We start from the raw sequence: 17,173 nt of genomic DNA on the forward strand, positions 1-17,173 counted from the left end.
TCCATCATTAGAAAATAGAAGTTTTTCCTCCTTTTTGCATTTTAAATTAATGCATTCATAACACTCTTGTGTACTGTCTTGTGTAGAATAGAATTTTAAAAGTGTAATTATTTAGCCAAGAACATTTGTACTTTATATTTTAAAACCTACTTATAAATTGCCTTCTGAAAAGACTATGCTGTGGAATTCTAATTTGTGATAAGATTTTTTGAAGTTTGGATTATTCTTTCTGTTGCTCATTGAGGAGAACTGTTCAGTTAACCTTCAGAGCCATAAAAGTAACATGGGAATAGCATTTAACTGCCCAGTTTTAACTGATCATTATATATTTTTTAAAGTTAATAATTTTAATAAGCAGCTCAGACATTTCTATTACCTAGAGACGGTTTAGACTTATATTTTAACTTTGTCAGAATATAATATTGTTGATAGCCCCCTTTGATTATTTTAGTATTTGTAAGAAAATTCTGTGCATTAATGATAACAAATAGATTGATGTTGCACATGGATTCTGATAGGCAAAATATACCAGTGACATGTTATCAAAACCTTTACCTCATTCATTTATTCATTCATATTATTTTTTGACCATGCAATGCGGCATGCAGGATCTTAGTTCCGCAGCCAGGTACTGAACCAGTGCTCCCTTCAGTGGAAGCGCGGAGTCTTAACCACTGGACTTCCAGGGAAGCCCCATACCCCATTTAAAAATAAGATATTATGTAACAGTATTTGTTTTGTTTATATTAAAAAAATTAAATTTAATAGTTACGCTCATAAAATAATTGCGGACTTCTTATGATATTGAATACTTAAGTTGGTTTATAAGTAACAAATGTAACAAACCTAATTCAACTGAGCTAAAGTATCCATAAAAGGAAGTTATTTACTCTCATGATGAGGAAGACCACATGTCAGGTCTTAATTTCAGGCAGAATGACCTAGAGGTTGAAAAAATGTTAATTGCATTCTGTCTCTCCATTTCTCAGCTCTTTTCTTTTAGGTTAGCTTCATCCTCAAACACTTTCCATATGACTAAGATACATAATATTTATAGCTTTCAGTCATAAAAGGAGAGGGTAGCCCTCTCTTACAACTTCTACATGAACTCTGGTCCTATTTAGTGACATTAAGCTAGGTATTGTGACTGATAGTCATAAAAACACATGGGGTGGGGAGTGACTGAACTCCAGTGAAATATGTGATGTCTAATAATTTAGCATTTTAAGTGACTGTTAGGATGCTAATTCTCACATTTTGAAAGGTCTTTAATGATTTCTAAGCATCAACAGTAATTTATTCTTAATATTAACAAACCTATGTGGTAGGGCAGGCATTGTTATAAGATAGAATTGAAGAAATTGCTACCTAATGATTGAAGGTTAATTAGTAATTCAGTCAGTAGTTGAGGCAGGATGAGATTCCCATTGTTTAAATTTACCAATTCAGCGTTCTTCTTGCTATTTCTGCCTATCTCTTTCCCAGAGTTGAGTTAAAGGGTTTCAGCTCAATATCAAAAAAACAAACAACCCAATCCAAAAATGGGCAGAAGACCTAAATAGACATTTCTCCAAAGAAGATATACAGATTGCCAATGAACACGTGAAAGGATGTTCAACATCATTAATCATTAGAGAAATGCAAATCAAAACTACAATGAGATATCATCTCACACCAGTCAGAATGGCCATCATCAAAAAATCTACAAACAGTAAATGCTGGAGAGGGTGTGGAGAAAAGGGAATCTTCTTGCACTGTTGGTGGGAATGTAAATTGATAAAGCCACTATGGAGAACAGTATGGAGGTTCCTTAAAAAACTAAAAATAGAACTACCATATGACCCAGCAATCCCACTACTGGGCATATACCCTGAGAAAACAATAATTCAGAAAGAATCATGTACCACAATGTTCATTGCAGCTCTGTTTACAATAGCCAGGTCATGGAAGCAAACTAAGTGTCCATCAACAGGTGAATGGATAAGGAAGATATGGCACATATATACAATGGAATATTACTGAGCCATAAAAAGAAATGAAATTGAGTTATTTGTAGTGAGGTGGATGGACCTAGAGTCTGTCATAGAGTGAAGTAAGTCAGAAAGAGAAAAACAAATACCGTATGTTAACATATATATGGAATCTAAAAAACAAACAGAAATGGTCATGAAGAACCTAGGGGCAAGACGGGAGTAAAGACGGAGACCTACTAGAGAATGGACTTGAGGACACGGTGGGGGAGGGGTAGGCTGGGACGAAGTGAGAGGGTGGCATGGGCATATATACACTACCAAATGTAAAATAGATAGCTAGTGGGAAGCAGCCTCATAGCACAGGGAGATCAGCTTGGTGCTCTCTGACCACCTAGAGGCGTGGGAAAGGGAGGGTGGGAGGGAGACGCAAGAGGGAGTAGATATGGGGATGTATGTATATGTATAGCTGATTCACTTTGTTATAAAGCAGAAACTAACACACCATTGTAAAGCAATTATACTCCAATAAAGATGTTAAAAAAAAAAGTTAAAGGGTTTGATTTGTAGGGTTTATTTAAATCAGTAGATTAGTAAGGTAGTGAGTCAGTCAGTACAAAAATTTTTTATTAAAATAATTTATTCTTATTCCTAATATTTTGAAACTTAAGATGAACTGGTGATTAAAAGTGAAAGCATAATGTGTCTTTGATAATCGAAAATTTAGAATCTTATCAATGTCTTCTCTGATTTCTTTAAATTAAATCTTTATTTATTTATTTTTGGCTGTGTTGGGTCTTCGTTTCTGTGCGAGGACTTTCTCTAGTTGCGGCAAGCGGGGGCCACGCTTCATCGCGGTGCACGGGCCTCTCACTATCGCGCCCTCTGTTGTTGCGGAGCACAGGCTCCAGACGCGCAGGCTCAGTAGTTGTGGCTCACGGGCCTAGTTGCTCTGCGGCATGTGTGATCTTCCCAGACCAGGGCTCGAACCCGTGTGCCCTGCATTGGCAGGCAGATTCTCAAGCACTGCGCCACCAGGGAAGCCCTTCTCTGATTTCTTATTCCTGATATATGTGAATTACTTACATATAGAAAATTTAGTCTCTACTTGGGATAATTCTAATTCAAAAGGGATATTTTCATTTAAGACTGATTAATAAGACCCCCTTCTATAATTCTGTAAACAATATGACAGCACAATTTAGCCACCATTGAAAGCATAGCCCTAATGTCTCTTACTGTCCCTGGAAAATAGGCAGATGATTATGACTAATATGCTGTGTTTCATTGCAAAGTGTTTTTTAGTTGTTACTGGTGATTTTCCAGTTTCCAACTGAGTGGACATTTTTCTCAGAAACATTTCTTGCAGTTCAAATACATTTATATTAGGTAGCAGAAAACGAAACTCCTTTCTAAATAATTTCCAAATTGTGTGTGCTTTTTGGAAATCATAATAATAACTTTGAAAAAATTTTTACCTTTTCAACAAAACTGCTAATTATAGCAAATGTTAAATAGTGAACAGTTATACATTTTGTGATTTGAGAAGGGGAGTAATTTTGAAATTATGTTTCTCTGAATCTGTAGTTTTCTGCAAGGATATCTAAGTGTGAAAAAGAAAATTCAGGAAAAGAGAACCAAGTACATACTTAGGGGAGAAACTAACCCTTGACAGGGTAAGATTTTTTATACTTCTACATTTCAAAGCATTTCATTTTATTAACAAACTGTAGCAGAAGAAAGGAAACACTGCCTTTTTAGAAATGGAGTTGTTTTAAGAAAACATTTCTCCCATTTTAAAAGCACAGTATCTTATATGTTAATAATAGAAAAATGAAGCTTAGAATTTTTTTTTTAAGTTTATGAATTAGAATACATCCAAGGTCTAAGTGATAACACCATGTTAAGGAGCCCTTTTCTTTTTCTTTTTCATTAATATATGGTACCATATAGTGACAGTGCTAGTAATCTGAAATATCTGGGGAATCTCAAATGAATACTAAATTATTTTTTAGTAGTGTAGTGATAAGGTTCTTTTTGTGTGTGTTTTAATCCTTTGAAATGGGCAATATTTGTATGTGTGTTTTTAGTTAGCTGTTCTGGGAAAAAAATAATAAATTCACTTACTCATTTTATGTGTTTATAGCCAGAGTGTGATTCTCCAAACTCTTGATTCATACCATTTTTGAGGCTGGAGAAATGAAATAAGATGGTAATGTTCAGTTATTCTATTTTTAAATCCATCCCCTGCCCCCATGTAAATTTTTTTTGTTTTTTGTTTTTTCTTTTCCCATGTAGATAATTTTAGTACTAAAGTACAGTCACATTTCATTGGGCTCTGGACTTAGACTGGTTTGGTTTGATTTCTGGCTTTACCACTTAATAGCTTTGTGGTGTTTGGAAGTCATATTACCATCTCTAGCCTCAGTAGTCTTTATTTACCAAAATATTACTTACTTTCTAGGGTTGACAAGATTAATAGTCAATAAATGCTACTTCTGTTACTATTTATGAATACTGTACTGTATGTAGAACCCTTCCCAGATTAGGTAAGTAATAGATATTCATTGTAAACATTTATAAAATACAGAAAAGCACAGAAAGGAAAATAAATCACCTATGATACTTCAATTTTTTTTCTTTATTTATTTTGAATTTTAATTTTTTTTATGCAGCAGGTCCTTATTAGTGTACTTTCATTTTTTGATGTTAAAATGTTGATGTATAGACTTCTTTAAAAATGTATATATTTTTAAAAATGTATATCTTTTAGAATATTTTCCCTAACTCACCAATACATTATGCAGGTTATTTCTTGTGTTTCAGTATTATGTAATATTAACATCTGCATAAGGTTCCTCCTTTATGAACATTTTGTTTCTAGTTCCTTATTATTGTAAATTATGTCTTAAGGATCTTGTGCTTGAACCTACTTTATATTTTAAGTTATTAATATAAATCACCAAAAGCAGGTCCTGATTTTGGTGCATTTTTCCAATTTATTTTACAATATGTGTTTCGTTTATAATTCCATCAACAGTGCATTTTCTTATCTGGTATAATCATGTTAAAAAAAAAACAGTTTCTTGCCAGTTTGGTAAGCTTTATTTAAATGGCATTTTCCAATGTATTTGATTCAGATTTTAGGAAATAGGAAATATGTCATGTTTATTTATCAGTTTTATTTCTTCAATAAATTCTCTGTGCATTTTATTTGCCTCTTCTGATAAATCTTTCTGCATTTTGTTTAGACTTTCACATTATAAGGTCCTGCCCATATTACTTTGCTGTGAGGGTGGAGTGTTACGAGCTGAATTGTGCTCCATCCTCCACCCCCTGCCCCCAAGTTTGTTTGTTGAAGCTCTATCCCAGTACCTCAGAATGTGTCTCTATTTGGAGATAATTCCATTAGAGAGGTAATTAAGGTAAAATGGAATTATATGGGTGGTCCCTAATCCAATATGACTGATGTACTGATAAGAAAAGATAAAGACACAGACACACATAGAGGAAAGATCATGTGAAGACACACAGAGAGATGATAACCATCTACAGGCCAAGGAACGAGGCCCTCAGAATAAAGAAACTCTGTCAAGACACCTTGATATTGGACTTCTAGCATCCAGAATCATGAGAAAATAAATTTCTGTGTTACAAGCCACCAGATTTGCTGTATTTGTCACAGCAGCCCTAGCAAACTAATATAGGGCCTAAACCTTTTGCCTATTATGTTTTTCCAATTTTTTTTTTTTTTTTTTTTTTTTTTTTTTAGCGGTACGTGGGCCTCTCACTGATGTGGCCTCTCCCGTTGCGGAGCACAGGCTCCGGACGCGCAGGCTCAGCGGCCATGGCTCACGGGGCCCAGCCGCTCCGCGGCATGTGGGATCTTCCCGGACCGGGGCAAGAACCCGTGTCCCCTGCATTGGCAGGCGGACTCTCAACCACTGTGGCACCAGGGAAGCCCTCCAAATATTTTTGACTAATATGTTATTTAACTTTTAATTTTAGGTATGCCATTGGTTTTCTAGAGGTATAGAAATTTTCCTGTCTTGTCCCAAAGCTTAGGAAATCTTACATTATTATTATTTTTTAAACATCTTCATTGGAGTATAATTGTTTTACAATGGTGTGTTAGTTCTATTGATATACGTATGTATAAAAAGTCTCATCCTTCTCAGTATTTAAGTACTTACAACATTGTATAACAATACAATAAAAACAAATAAAAATTTTTTCATACTCTTTGACACTCTAAACCTTCTTTGTTTATCATATTTCAGAATTTTAAGGAATTTATAAGAATACCAGTATAATCATTTTGGATAAAGGCCTGTGAAGGAAAGCTTTTAGCTTGTTTTGCCTATTTACCTATTTACACAGCAGTTTCCTGCCACATAAAGTGATCATTTTTATAGTCTTCTCCCCTGCTGTGAAAATGTTACAGTATCTGAGGGTTCCTGTATTCCTATCCCCTACCCTGTTCTATTTGCAACATCTTTCTTTTTTTTTTTTTTGCCTCTGAAGAAGAAATTGGGCAGGAAGTTTTACAAGGATCCTACCAATAGAACAGTGAGTTTATATCATTAGTTTTTTTGCTACAATATTGTGCTTTTCACAGAGGCAGATGTGCTGGTCACTTTGGTTGGTTTTTAACTTCATAACTTCATACTGAGGAAGAGTAATAACAGCACTTGAAGACCCTTCTGATCCTTCATGTTAATGAAATGATCAACTTTCTCTTTAATCCTTTTCAGTTAGGCCCAATAAATAACTTGCGAAGCTTTATGTAACTTTTAGATAAAAGTCAGTTTTCAAAACTTGCACTAGATCAACATGATATGTTGTCATCCAGGTGGGGTGCAAATAGCTAGTATTAGATCAGTATTCTTAATAAAAAAAAAAAAAAAGGAAAGCCTGTTTGAAGGCATCAGGCAACTATTCTGGCTGTAAGTGGGATAGGAACCAGGACTTCAGAGAAGAGAGAATCTTGTGGAGATGATCTAACTTCTCCAGCAACATTTACCTGGGGGATACTGGCTAATGTGGAATGTGGACAGGAAGCTAAATATTTAGACTGTAGTCCCAGGAGTACTATTGCTGAAACATGGGAAAAACAGCACAGAGCTTTTGATGGAGACCATCAAATGGGAGAAATCAAGTAAAAGGAGATTCTCCCCTCAGTACATTTATTTGTTGAATCCTGGGATGGGAAATATAAAATCCTAAGCAGAAAATCTTTGAAAATCAGGGTGGACTTTCTAGTGTTTTTATAAAACAAAAATGAGACATGTCATCCTCTTGAGATTGGTCCCCTGAACAACAAGCTTTCAGTTGAAACCTGGGGGAAAAACCATAGGTAGACTGAGTATTACCAGGGCAGCAGCCTAATATGGACTCACCATTGTCTATTGGCCTGACAAAGAAAAGGATGAACGCTTTGTGGAGAAAGATAACATAGTCAGGAATCTCAACGCTTTGTGGAGAAAGATAACGTAGTCAGGAATCCCTGCAAGTTTTTATGTACAAAGATTATAGGATCCACCAAAAGACAGGACTACATGACCAGAACAAATGGAAAAACAGATAATAAAAACAAACTCAGAGATTATCTACATCATTCATTCCATTTAGATGATAAGCACTTTAAATATTTAAAATGTAGTTAATATATCAAGAAAATAGAGGAAACTGTGGAGAAAATAGGTGAAAAAAGATTTTTTCATTATGATATTGGATGTGTACAAAGTTAAATGGAAACATGATAGGTAAAATTAAAAATTCACTAGGTAGGTATAATAGAAGATTAGACTTATCAGAAGATAAATAAATAGGAAATACCCAGCTGAAGGACAGAAAAAAAAGAGGAAGGAGAAAACAGAAAAGAGGACTTAGAGATTTGTGGTATACACAAAAAGATTGAACATTTGAATTACCAGAAAAAGAGGAGAGAGAATTGGGCAAAACTGCTTTTGAAGAGATACAGAATTTTCTAAAACTGATAAAATATATCAACCTAGAGATTTGGAAATTTCTGTTTTCCCTAAGCAGGGATGCAAATAAAACCACCCTTGAACAGCAAGAGTGCTGAAATCAAAGATAAAAAAATCTTGAAAGGAGTCTGACCAAAAAGGATAAGACCTTCAAAGGAGCCGACAGTAAGACTCATATCAGACTTGTCAACAAACAATGGAAGCCATCTTGAAATTGTTTTAAGAAAAGAGCAAACCTAACAATTTATATAAATCCAGCAAAATGTCCTCCAAAAACATAAGTGGGAAAAAATCATTTCTGGACAAACAAAAACCAAGAAAATCCATTGCCAGCAACCTTGGCTATAAAACAAATGAAGATACCAATAAAACAGATCAACAACAATGAACTGAGGATTCTTTAGGCAGAAGAGAGAACATCCCATAAAGGTACCACTGGAGTGAAGAGTAATGGAAGTGGTGAATTTGAGAGTAAATATAAATTGATATTGACTAAATATTAACTAAAAATAAAAATAATGTCTTGTGGGGCTTAAAAGATAGAAAAAACAAAAAGTGAAAGGTGAGAGGAGTAAATGGAGTTGAAGTATTGGGGTCTCATATTATTGAGAACATGGTAAAGTAGTAATTTCTGTTAGACTGTAATAAGTCAAAAATGCATGTTGTAATCTCTGTGGTAACCACTAAAAGAATATAGTTTTTTTCCCATAGATTTATTATTTATTTTATTTATTTTTGGCTATGTCAGGTCTTAGTTGCAGCATGTGGGATCTTCATTGAGGCCTGCAGGATCTTTTGTTTCAGCGCGCAGGCTTCTCTCTAGCTGTGGCGTGTGGGTTTTCTCTTCTGTGGTTGTGGTGCGTGGGCTCTGTAGTTTGCAGCATGTGGGCTCTAGTTGAGGTGCGTGAGCTCAGTAGTTGTGGCGCGCAGGCTTAGTCGCCCCGTGGCATGTAGGATCTTAGTCCCCTGACAAGGGATCGAACCCATGTCCCCTGCATTGCAAGGCGGATTCTTTACCACTGGATCACCAGGGAAGTCCCAGGAATAGTTTTTAAAACAGTAAGAGTATGGAGGGGGAAAAAAGAATAATAAAAAACAGGTGGTTAATTCAGACAAAGGCAAGAAACCTAGAACTGTCAGGTCAAATAAACGATAAGATGATAGAAATAAGTCATATTTAGACAGTAGAATCATATATTTTTCAAAATTTTATTAGGGAAAAATACCTTTTTATTCCAGTCTAAAAAGGTAATGTATGTAAATAAGCAAAAATACATGCTTATGTTTATGCATACTTGTTTTGTTTTTCTGACAGCTGCTTTGTGATATTGGCCACAATGAAGAAAAACTGGGTTTAAACTATGAAGATATCATAATTTGGTAAGTATAGTTCAGTTGCCTTCCTCATCCCTTCTGGATTTTAGTAATTTCAGTTTTAGTAATTTTAAACTAAAAATAGAGTATAACACCTTGTTTTGATTTTATAGAAACAGTTGTTTGAATGTTAGAAAAATTCAGGATCTCCAGCATTTTTAACTGTTATCCTATTGTTCTTACTGATATTTTGTAATTATCAAATATAAAGAACCAAAGCTAATGTTTTCGAAAAGTACCTGGACTTCTACAGTCTAAACTTCTAAGTTAAATCGCAGAATAAAAGTTCTCATATTATTCCCAAGAGCAAGAAGAACCTGTACAGTTATCTCTAGATCTCACCTAAGACACAGTGTGCTATGGCAAACTTGATTTGCTCAAGCCCACGAGAGGCTTAATGTTACAGTTTCATAGCCATCGTTTTGGCATCGTTTAAAATTGGTATAGGGCTTCCCTGGTGGTGCAGTGGTTGAGAGTCCACCTGCCGATGCAGGGGACACGGGTTCTTGCCCTGGTCCGGGAAGATCCCACATGCCGCAGAGCGGCTGGGACCGTGAGCCGTGGCTGCTGAGCCTGCGCGTCCAGAGCCTGTGCTCCGCAACGGGAGAGGCCACAACAGTGAGAGGCCCGTGTACCGCAAAAAAAATAAATAAATAAAAAATAAAATAAAATAAAATAAAATAAAATTGGTATAAGTAGTTTCTTCCTACTGTCATTTTAAAGTATTTTTATTTATTGGTTTAAACCAATGATTCTTTGGGAGAAGTGAAACAAGTAGGTAGAGGGGGATAGACTGTAGAGGCATATGTGATACAGCTTGAAAAAGGCATATTTAATTTCCCACTGTTTATATAAAATAAACTACAGAAGGTAGAACAAAACTCTTAACATTTTCTTGATTGGTAGGAATATACCAAGGAGACAAAAATTAAAAAATAACGTTAGTGAAGTTCCATGGCTTACAGTGAATGATTTTTATATATGTAAAATGACAAGTAGCTTTGCTTATTTCAACTGAAGAAGGATTTGGTATCATAATTTTATGTGTATTTGAAACTCATGCAGCAAGACTTTTTGTTTGTTTGTTTTCATATAGCTTGCGGTTAGCTTTATTGAATGAAGCAAAAGAAGTGCGGGCGGCAGGGCTACGAGCTCTTCGGTATCTCATCCAAGACTCCAGTATTCTGCAGAAGGTGCTAAAATTGAAAGTGGACTATTTAATAGCTAGGTAATTTTCTTAGAGCTCCCTATGTTTTTATATGTTTTTTAAAATCGTGTATTAAGTTTTAGCATACCTACCATAAAGTATACACATTTTTAGTGTAAAGCCTGATAATTTTTACAGGTAGATACAACCAATTACCCTATTATCCTGAGTAAGATATGGAACATTTTCAGCATCCCAATCAAGTTCCCTTGTGTCCCCAGTCAGTAGGAAACATTACTCTGACCTTTTTCATCCTAGACTAGTTTTTCCTATTCTTGAGTATCATATATTGGAAGTATACATTACTCTTTTCTTTCCTCAGTGTTATCTGTGAGATTTATCCATGTTGATTTAAAAAAAAAATTTCTGTGTAGTATTTTATGTTGTGAATAGAGCACAATTTATTTAATCCATTCTGTTGATTTTTTTCTTGGTTGTTTTCAGTGTTTGGCTATTTTGAATAAAGCTGCCCTGAACATTCTTGCACAAGTCTGTTGGTGGACGTGTGCACTCATTTCTCTTAGGTATATATGTAGGAGTGGAATTGCTGGGTGATAAGTTTTATGTTTATTTAACTTTAGTAGTTACTGCCTAACAGTTTTCCAAAGTGATTGTACTGATTTACACTCCTACCAGAAATGTTTGAGAGTTCCAATCCCTCCACATCCTCATCAGCATTTGCTCTTTTCAGTTTTTAATTATACCCTTTTCTGCTGTGGTTTTCATTGTGAGTTTCATTGTGGTTTTAATTTCTGTTTCCCTTTCATTTGCTTGCTGACTATTTGGATATCCTCTTTATCTTTTGCTCATTTATAAATTGGATTGTCTATCTTTTTGCGTAGGAGTTCTTGGTATCTTCTGGATATGATTCCTTTCCAGTATATGTATTGAGAATTTCTTCTCCAAGTCAGTCTACCTTGTCTTCTTACTCTTCTTAATTAATAAAATCCAATATAGCAGTCTTTTATTTTATAGTTAATGTTTTTGGTCTCTTTGGACGATAATATCCTATTTTTTCTTCTGAAGTTTTTATTCCGTATATGTTGAAATAGGTGTTAGGTCACAATTCATTTTTATCAATATCCAATAAATATTAGAGGCATTTAGTGAAAAGATTCTCCTTTCATGTCTAAATTAGTTTCATTTTTGTTGTAAGTCAGGTAACTGATAAGTATGTTTCTGGTTTTGCTTTCCCTATTCTCTTTGTTTGGTCTATTTGTCTATTCTTGCTCCATTTTCTCCCTGTCTTAAATGACTGCATCTTGACAGTAAGTGTTGATATGTATTAGTATAAGTCCTCCAGCTTTTCCTCTATTTTGGGTTCTGTATTTCCATGTGAATTTTAGAAAATCAACTTGTCCATTTCCATAAAACTTTCCGGGATATCTATAGTAATTGCATTGAAGCTCTGTGTTAATTTGGGGTGAATTGATATCATAATAATATCGAATCTTCCAAACCTTTATTTATTTGGACCTTTAATTTCTCTCAACATTTTGTAGTTTTCTATGCAGAGAGGTCTTGCACATATTTGTTAGGTTTATCGTAAGGCATTTATTAGATATAGTATTAATGTAATTAAAATTTTTCTTTTTCATAGTTTTTGCTGCTAATATATAGAAAAATAATTGTAAGTTTTAATGTTTTTGTATCTTCTTATCTCGGTGATCTGACTAAATTCACTTTTTAATTCTAATTGTTTTTAAGGTTATTTTAGAGTTTCTGTGTACATTAGCATTAATTGCAAATGATGACCCTTTTATTTCTTCCTTCCCAATCCTTATATTTTTCTTTTCCTCACCATATCTCACTGGTTAGAATATTGCACTGACTAGAAATGGTAATTGGATAACTATGTTTTGCTCCTGAGCTCAAGTTGAAAGTGTTCAGTATTTTGCCATTATTTATGATACTTGCTGTAGACTCTTAGTGGATTTCTTTATATTCCTTGTTTGCGTTCCTGAAGTAAACACCACTTTTTAATGATGTCTTTTTATTTCACATATAACTGTATTGGGTTTGCTAATATTCTGTGGAAAAATTTTTGCAGTTATGTTTATGAGAGGTATTGGCCTATATTTTTCCATTGTTCTAATATTCATTTTGGTTTTGGTATCAAGAGTATGTTTATAAAACAACTAAGGAAATGTTACCCCCTTTTTATATTCTCTGGAAGAATTTATGTAAGAACTTATGTAAGATACTGCTTTTTACCTTACATGATTAGTAGAGTTCACCGGCGAATCTGTCTGGCCCTAGGGTTTTCTTTTTTAGGAAGTTTTAATATCATGGACTCAATTTTTTTTTATTTTGTCTGCATTGGGTCTTTGTTGCTCCGCGTGGGCTTTCTCTAGGTGTGGTGAGCGGGGGCTACTCTTCATTGTGGTGCATGGGCTTCTCATTGCAGTAGCTTCTCTTGTTGCGGAGCATGGGCTTTAGGCATGTGGGCTTCAGTAGTTGCAGCACGTAGGCTCAGTAGTTGCAGTGCATGGGCTCTAGGGCACGAGGGCTTCAGTAGTTGTGGCACATGGGTTTAGTTGCTCTGCGGCATGTGGGATCTTCCCGGACTAGAGCTCGAACCCGTGTCTCCTGCATTGGCAGGTGGATTCTTAACTACTGTGCCACCAGGGAAGTCCCCCTGTCAGTTCTTGCTTTATATATTTTGAAACTTTGTTATTGCATTCATATTTAGAATTGTTAAACCTTCTCATTGGGCTAATCCTTTCCTGGTTATGAAATGTTTCTCTTTATTCCTAGTAATACTTCTTTTATGAGTGTTCATGTTATCTAATGTTAATATAGCTATACTAACTTTATTTTATTTAGGGTTTGCACAATATATCCTCTTCAGTCCTTTCACTTTCTTTTTTTTTGTTCTTACATTTAAGTTTCTCTCCCGTTAACATCATATAGATTTTTTTAAATCTAGTTTGACCATCTTTGTCTTCTAATTGGATTAGACTATGTCTAGTGGTTTTTTATATGCAGGTTCTATGTGCTTTATCTAATGTAATTACATTTATGAGTTTGTCATCTTGCCATTAGTTTTCTCCTATATTTGACTTTGCTGTCTTGCTGTTCATATTCTATTTGTCACGTCTATTCTTTGGTCTTGCATTGCTCCTTTTTTGTTTCTTTGGGAATAATCAAGAATTTTTTTCCTCTTCTGTTAATGTCTTGGTTTTAAAGCCTTTTCTTCTATTAGCAGTTGCCCTAGAGATTACATTTATCCTTGATATGTTAAGGTTTACCATTTTTATTACAGCCAGAACAATGCAGGAAACCTCTTCCAGCTTGACCACCAGCTCCCCTCTGCCTTATTTCTACATATATTTGTAACCCCACAGGATAGTCCTGTTATTGTATTAAATTGGAACTAGTGATATTTACCTATGTTATTTACCCGTTCCAATATTCTTCCTTCTTACATTTCCACCCTTTTATCTTGGGTCGCTTTCTTGAATTTCCTTTACTATTTTCTCATAGTGTAGGTATACTGGAGTTGAATTCTCTCATATTTTATTTGTCTATAAATCCTCTATTTCCCTTCCCATTTGAAGGGTATTTTTTTGACCAGTTACTATTTTTCAATGCTTTAAATAAGTTATTGTCTTCTGGATTTTGTTTTTTTTTTGTTGAACAGTAAGTTGTCTCTTCTTGTTGCTTCTTTTTCTCCTTTGGCTACTTTAAAGGTTTTTTTTCCTGTTACTTTCTCTCCTATCCCCTGGTACTCCAGCTATAGAGTGCTGAATCTGTTCACTGTGCCACATGTCTCTAATGCCCTTACTGTATTTTCAATCTTTGTTGTTGTTAATCTTTGTGCTTCAGTGTTGTTACTTTCTACTTACATGTTTGTTTTTTTTTGCGGTACGCGGGCCTCTCACTGTTGTGGCCTCTCCCGTTGCGGAGCACAGGCTCCGGACCACAGGCTCAGCGGCCACGGCTCACGAGCCTAGCCGCTCCGCGGCATGTGGGATCTTCCCAGACCGGGGCACGAACCCGTGTCCCCCGCATCAGCAGGCGGACTCTCAACTACTGTGCCACCAGGGAAGCCCTCAGTCTCTTGAATTTTTAATTTCAGTTATTGTATTTCTGTGATTTATATTTTACTCTTACTTAGACATTCTAGGTCTCTGCTTTATTTTCTTGAGCATAATAATCATAGTTATTTATGACAGTTCCAGTATGTGAATCACCTGTGTTCTGTTTCTATTATCATTTTCTTTTCTTGGTTTTTGGTTACTCAGCCCTTTGTTTGTTTTAAAGCATACCTCATATTATATGTGATTGGATGTGAACATTGTATGTTAAAAGTTTTTGGCTCTGGATCATGTTATTTTTGGAATGTTGGCTTATCACACTGATTGTGTTAAAATTTGTTTTTTTTTTCCTTTGCCTTTGCTCTAGGAAGTGGCTATATGGAGTCTCAAGTGAAAATGTAGATATTTAGCAGAACCTCTTCATCCCGAGCAGCCTTGAGCCCTAACATCTTTCTTAGAATATTATGTACCTGCTAAAATTTCTGCTCAGTTCCTTGGCTTCTCAGCAGTAGCTTTTTGCTTGGTTTCTTGGACTTTAACTCTGCATTCGTACAACATAGAAATTGGCAAGTGCATTGGAAAGGGGATGGCACGCAGATTCTTGCTTATACTCCTATTTTCTTTTCTTTGAGATTTTTTCCCCTCAAGTCCCAGCCACTTTGGTTGCCCTAAAGTTCAGTCTGTCTCTCCAGTACAGGAAGATTTTTGCTTTCTTTTAGGATTCTGTTCCCCTAAAACTGGGGCTTGGCAGGTGTCCCCAGGGACAAAGCCTGAGTGGATATGGAGCTTGTGCTTCTCTTTCCAGGGATTATTATCCATTGCCCTTTTAACAGTTGCTTTACAAAGTACTATATTTAGCCTTTATAGTTATTTTTGGCAGGAGGATTGGTCTGATCTGTTGTGGCCAGAAATGAAATTATATGTCTATTTGCTTCTTATTAAAGTTGTTTTAGATTAATTATATTCAGATAGCAGAAATGCTTTTGAATAGCAAACTATCTATGTATTGATATATAAAGTATTGATTAGAATTGTGAACTGTCTAAACATAAGTAAAAATGAATTATTCTTCCACATATACCAAAGACTCTTTAGAAATTGAATAATTTAGTAAATTTTATAGAGAAATGTCAGTTAAGTGATATATGAGCATTAACTTTTGAAGTACAGTCACATTTCAAATTATATTTTGGTAAAATAGAATTATTGTGGCTAATATAAGACTTTTAACTTAGTTATAATGTAAAATTTAGGCTCTGGTTAAAATCACAATTAAACTGAAACATAGGCTTGGAAATATTTCTCCTTCACAATTTTAATAAAGTATCTGTGAACTTTATCAAAGATAGGTGAATATTTTTTCAGTAGATTTCTGATATTTTGCTTTATAAATATGTTTATTATTTCTGTATAGATATATATAATTCTATAAATTTCTTACTGTATTCTTCTTTCCTGGAGTTTTAAGTGAAATAGTTTTGAAATGTTTTATTATAATAAGTATTTATCACTAGAGATATTAAATAAATATTTGCTGGTACTGAAAAATAACTTGTATTAACATCTACAAATACTATATTGACATGAACATGGGTCTGATCATGGTATTATACAAAAAAATTGTTTAATAAGATTTTTATCAATAATTAAATATTTTATGTATTATTTAGGTGCATTGACATACAGCAGAGCAACGAGGTAGAGAGGACACAAGCACTTCGATTAGTCAGAAAGGTAGGCTCTATGTCTGAGAGTAAAGGCAGATTTATGATTTTCATGTTAAGCATTTTACATTTTTAGATTTAGACTGTGAAATCTTTCTATTAAAATTGAAAGACTGAATTCTCATTAAACATTTTTATTTTGTTAAAATTATATGAGTTAAATAAGTATTAAAACTTCAAGATAAGCATAAATATGTTGTGTAATTATTCTATGTGGGTATAGCTAGGTCAGTATTTTTTATAAAATGTTTATTGTAAAGAATATTTCTTCCTGCAGTAGGCATATAAATGAAATTACTGCTTTTATATGTTATTGGAGAAAGAGGATTACTTGCCCCCAACCCTTATTTTTTCTTAATTATATGCTTGGAGTTAATTCTATTAAATGAATGTCAAAAATAATTACAGGCTGATTGTTTTGAAGATGAATTTGGATACATCAGTAGGCACTTGCAATAAACAATTCAGGCCATTGTACGGGATAAAAGGTCAAAATCTAAACTCTCCAAGAGAGGGTGTTGAGGATAATCCATAATGCTTCTAATGAGAGAGGCCTTCCAGGAGTTTTTTTATTGTTATTTAATGTGATGTGATGCCCTAATGGCAGAGGAATAGAGTAAACTGAGAGTTAATTTGGTTAGGGTACAGTTTGTGTAAGAATTTTATCATGTTTCATCATAAAGTATCATGTTTCATCTTAAAAATTCATAAAACTGATGCAGTATATGTTTGTTTTAATGTAAAAACATCTAAGATTATTTAACAGTTAACTTTTTTAGCTCTTCTCCTTTTTTCCCACCTTTGAATACAGTGCATGCTCCAGAATTGCAGACTGTTGAGTTTGTGCATTAACTAGATCTCCTCTTTT

The 17,173-nt window shown here is 34.5% G+C and overlaps 1 protein-coding gene across 5 annotated transcripts in view; it reads left to right on the top strand.

Annotated features, from left to right (window-relative positions):
• RICTOR (RPTOR independent companion of MTOR complex 2) overlaps nucleotides 1-17,173 on the top strand; it is a 127,834-nt gene that overhangs the window by 37,185 nt on the left and 73,476 nt on the right. For all 5 annotated transcript variants that reach the window (XM_033421235.2, XM_033421234.2, XM_004265976.4 and 2 more), the window contains exons 4-6: nucleotides 9,276-9,340; nucleotides 10,431-10,562; nucleotides 16,252-16,315. In XM_033421235.2, coding sequence (XP_033277126.1) covers nucleotides 9,276-9,340; nucleotides 10,431-10,562; nucleotides 16,252-16,315 — 261 coding nt within the window. The remainder of the gene's footprint in view (nucleotides 1-9,275; nucleotides 9,341-10,430; nucleotides 10,563-16,251; nucleotides 16,316-17,173) is intronic.

The sequence above is a fragment of the Orcinus orca genome, chromosome 3 (assembly GCF_937001465.1).
Source record: "Orcinus orca chromosome 3, mOrcOrc1.1, whole genome shotgun sequence".
NCBI classification, from domain to species: Eukaryota; Metazoa; Chordata; class Mammalia; order Artiodactyla; family Delphinidae; genus Orcinus; species Orcinus orca.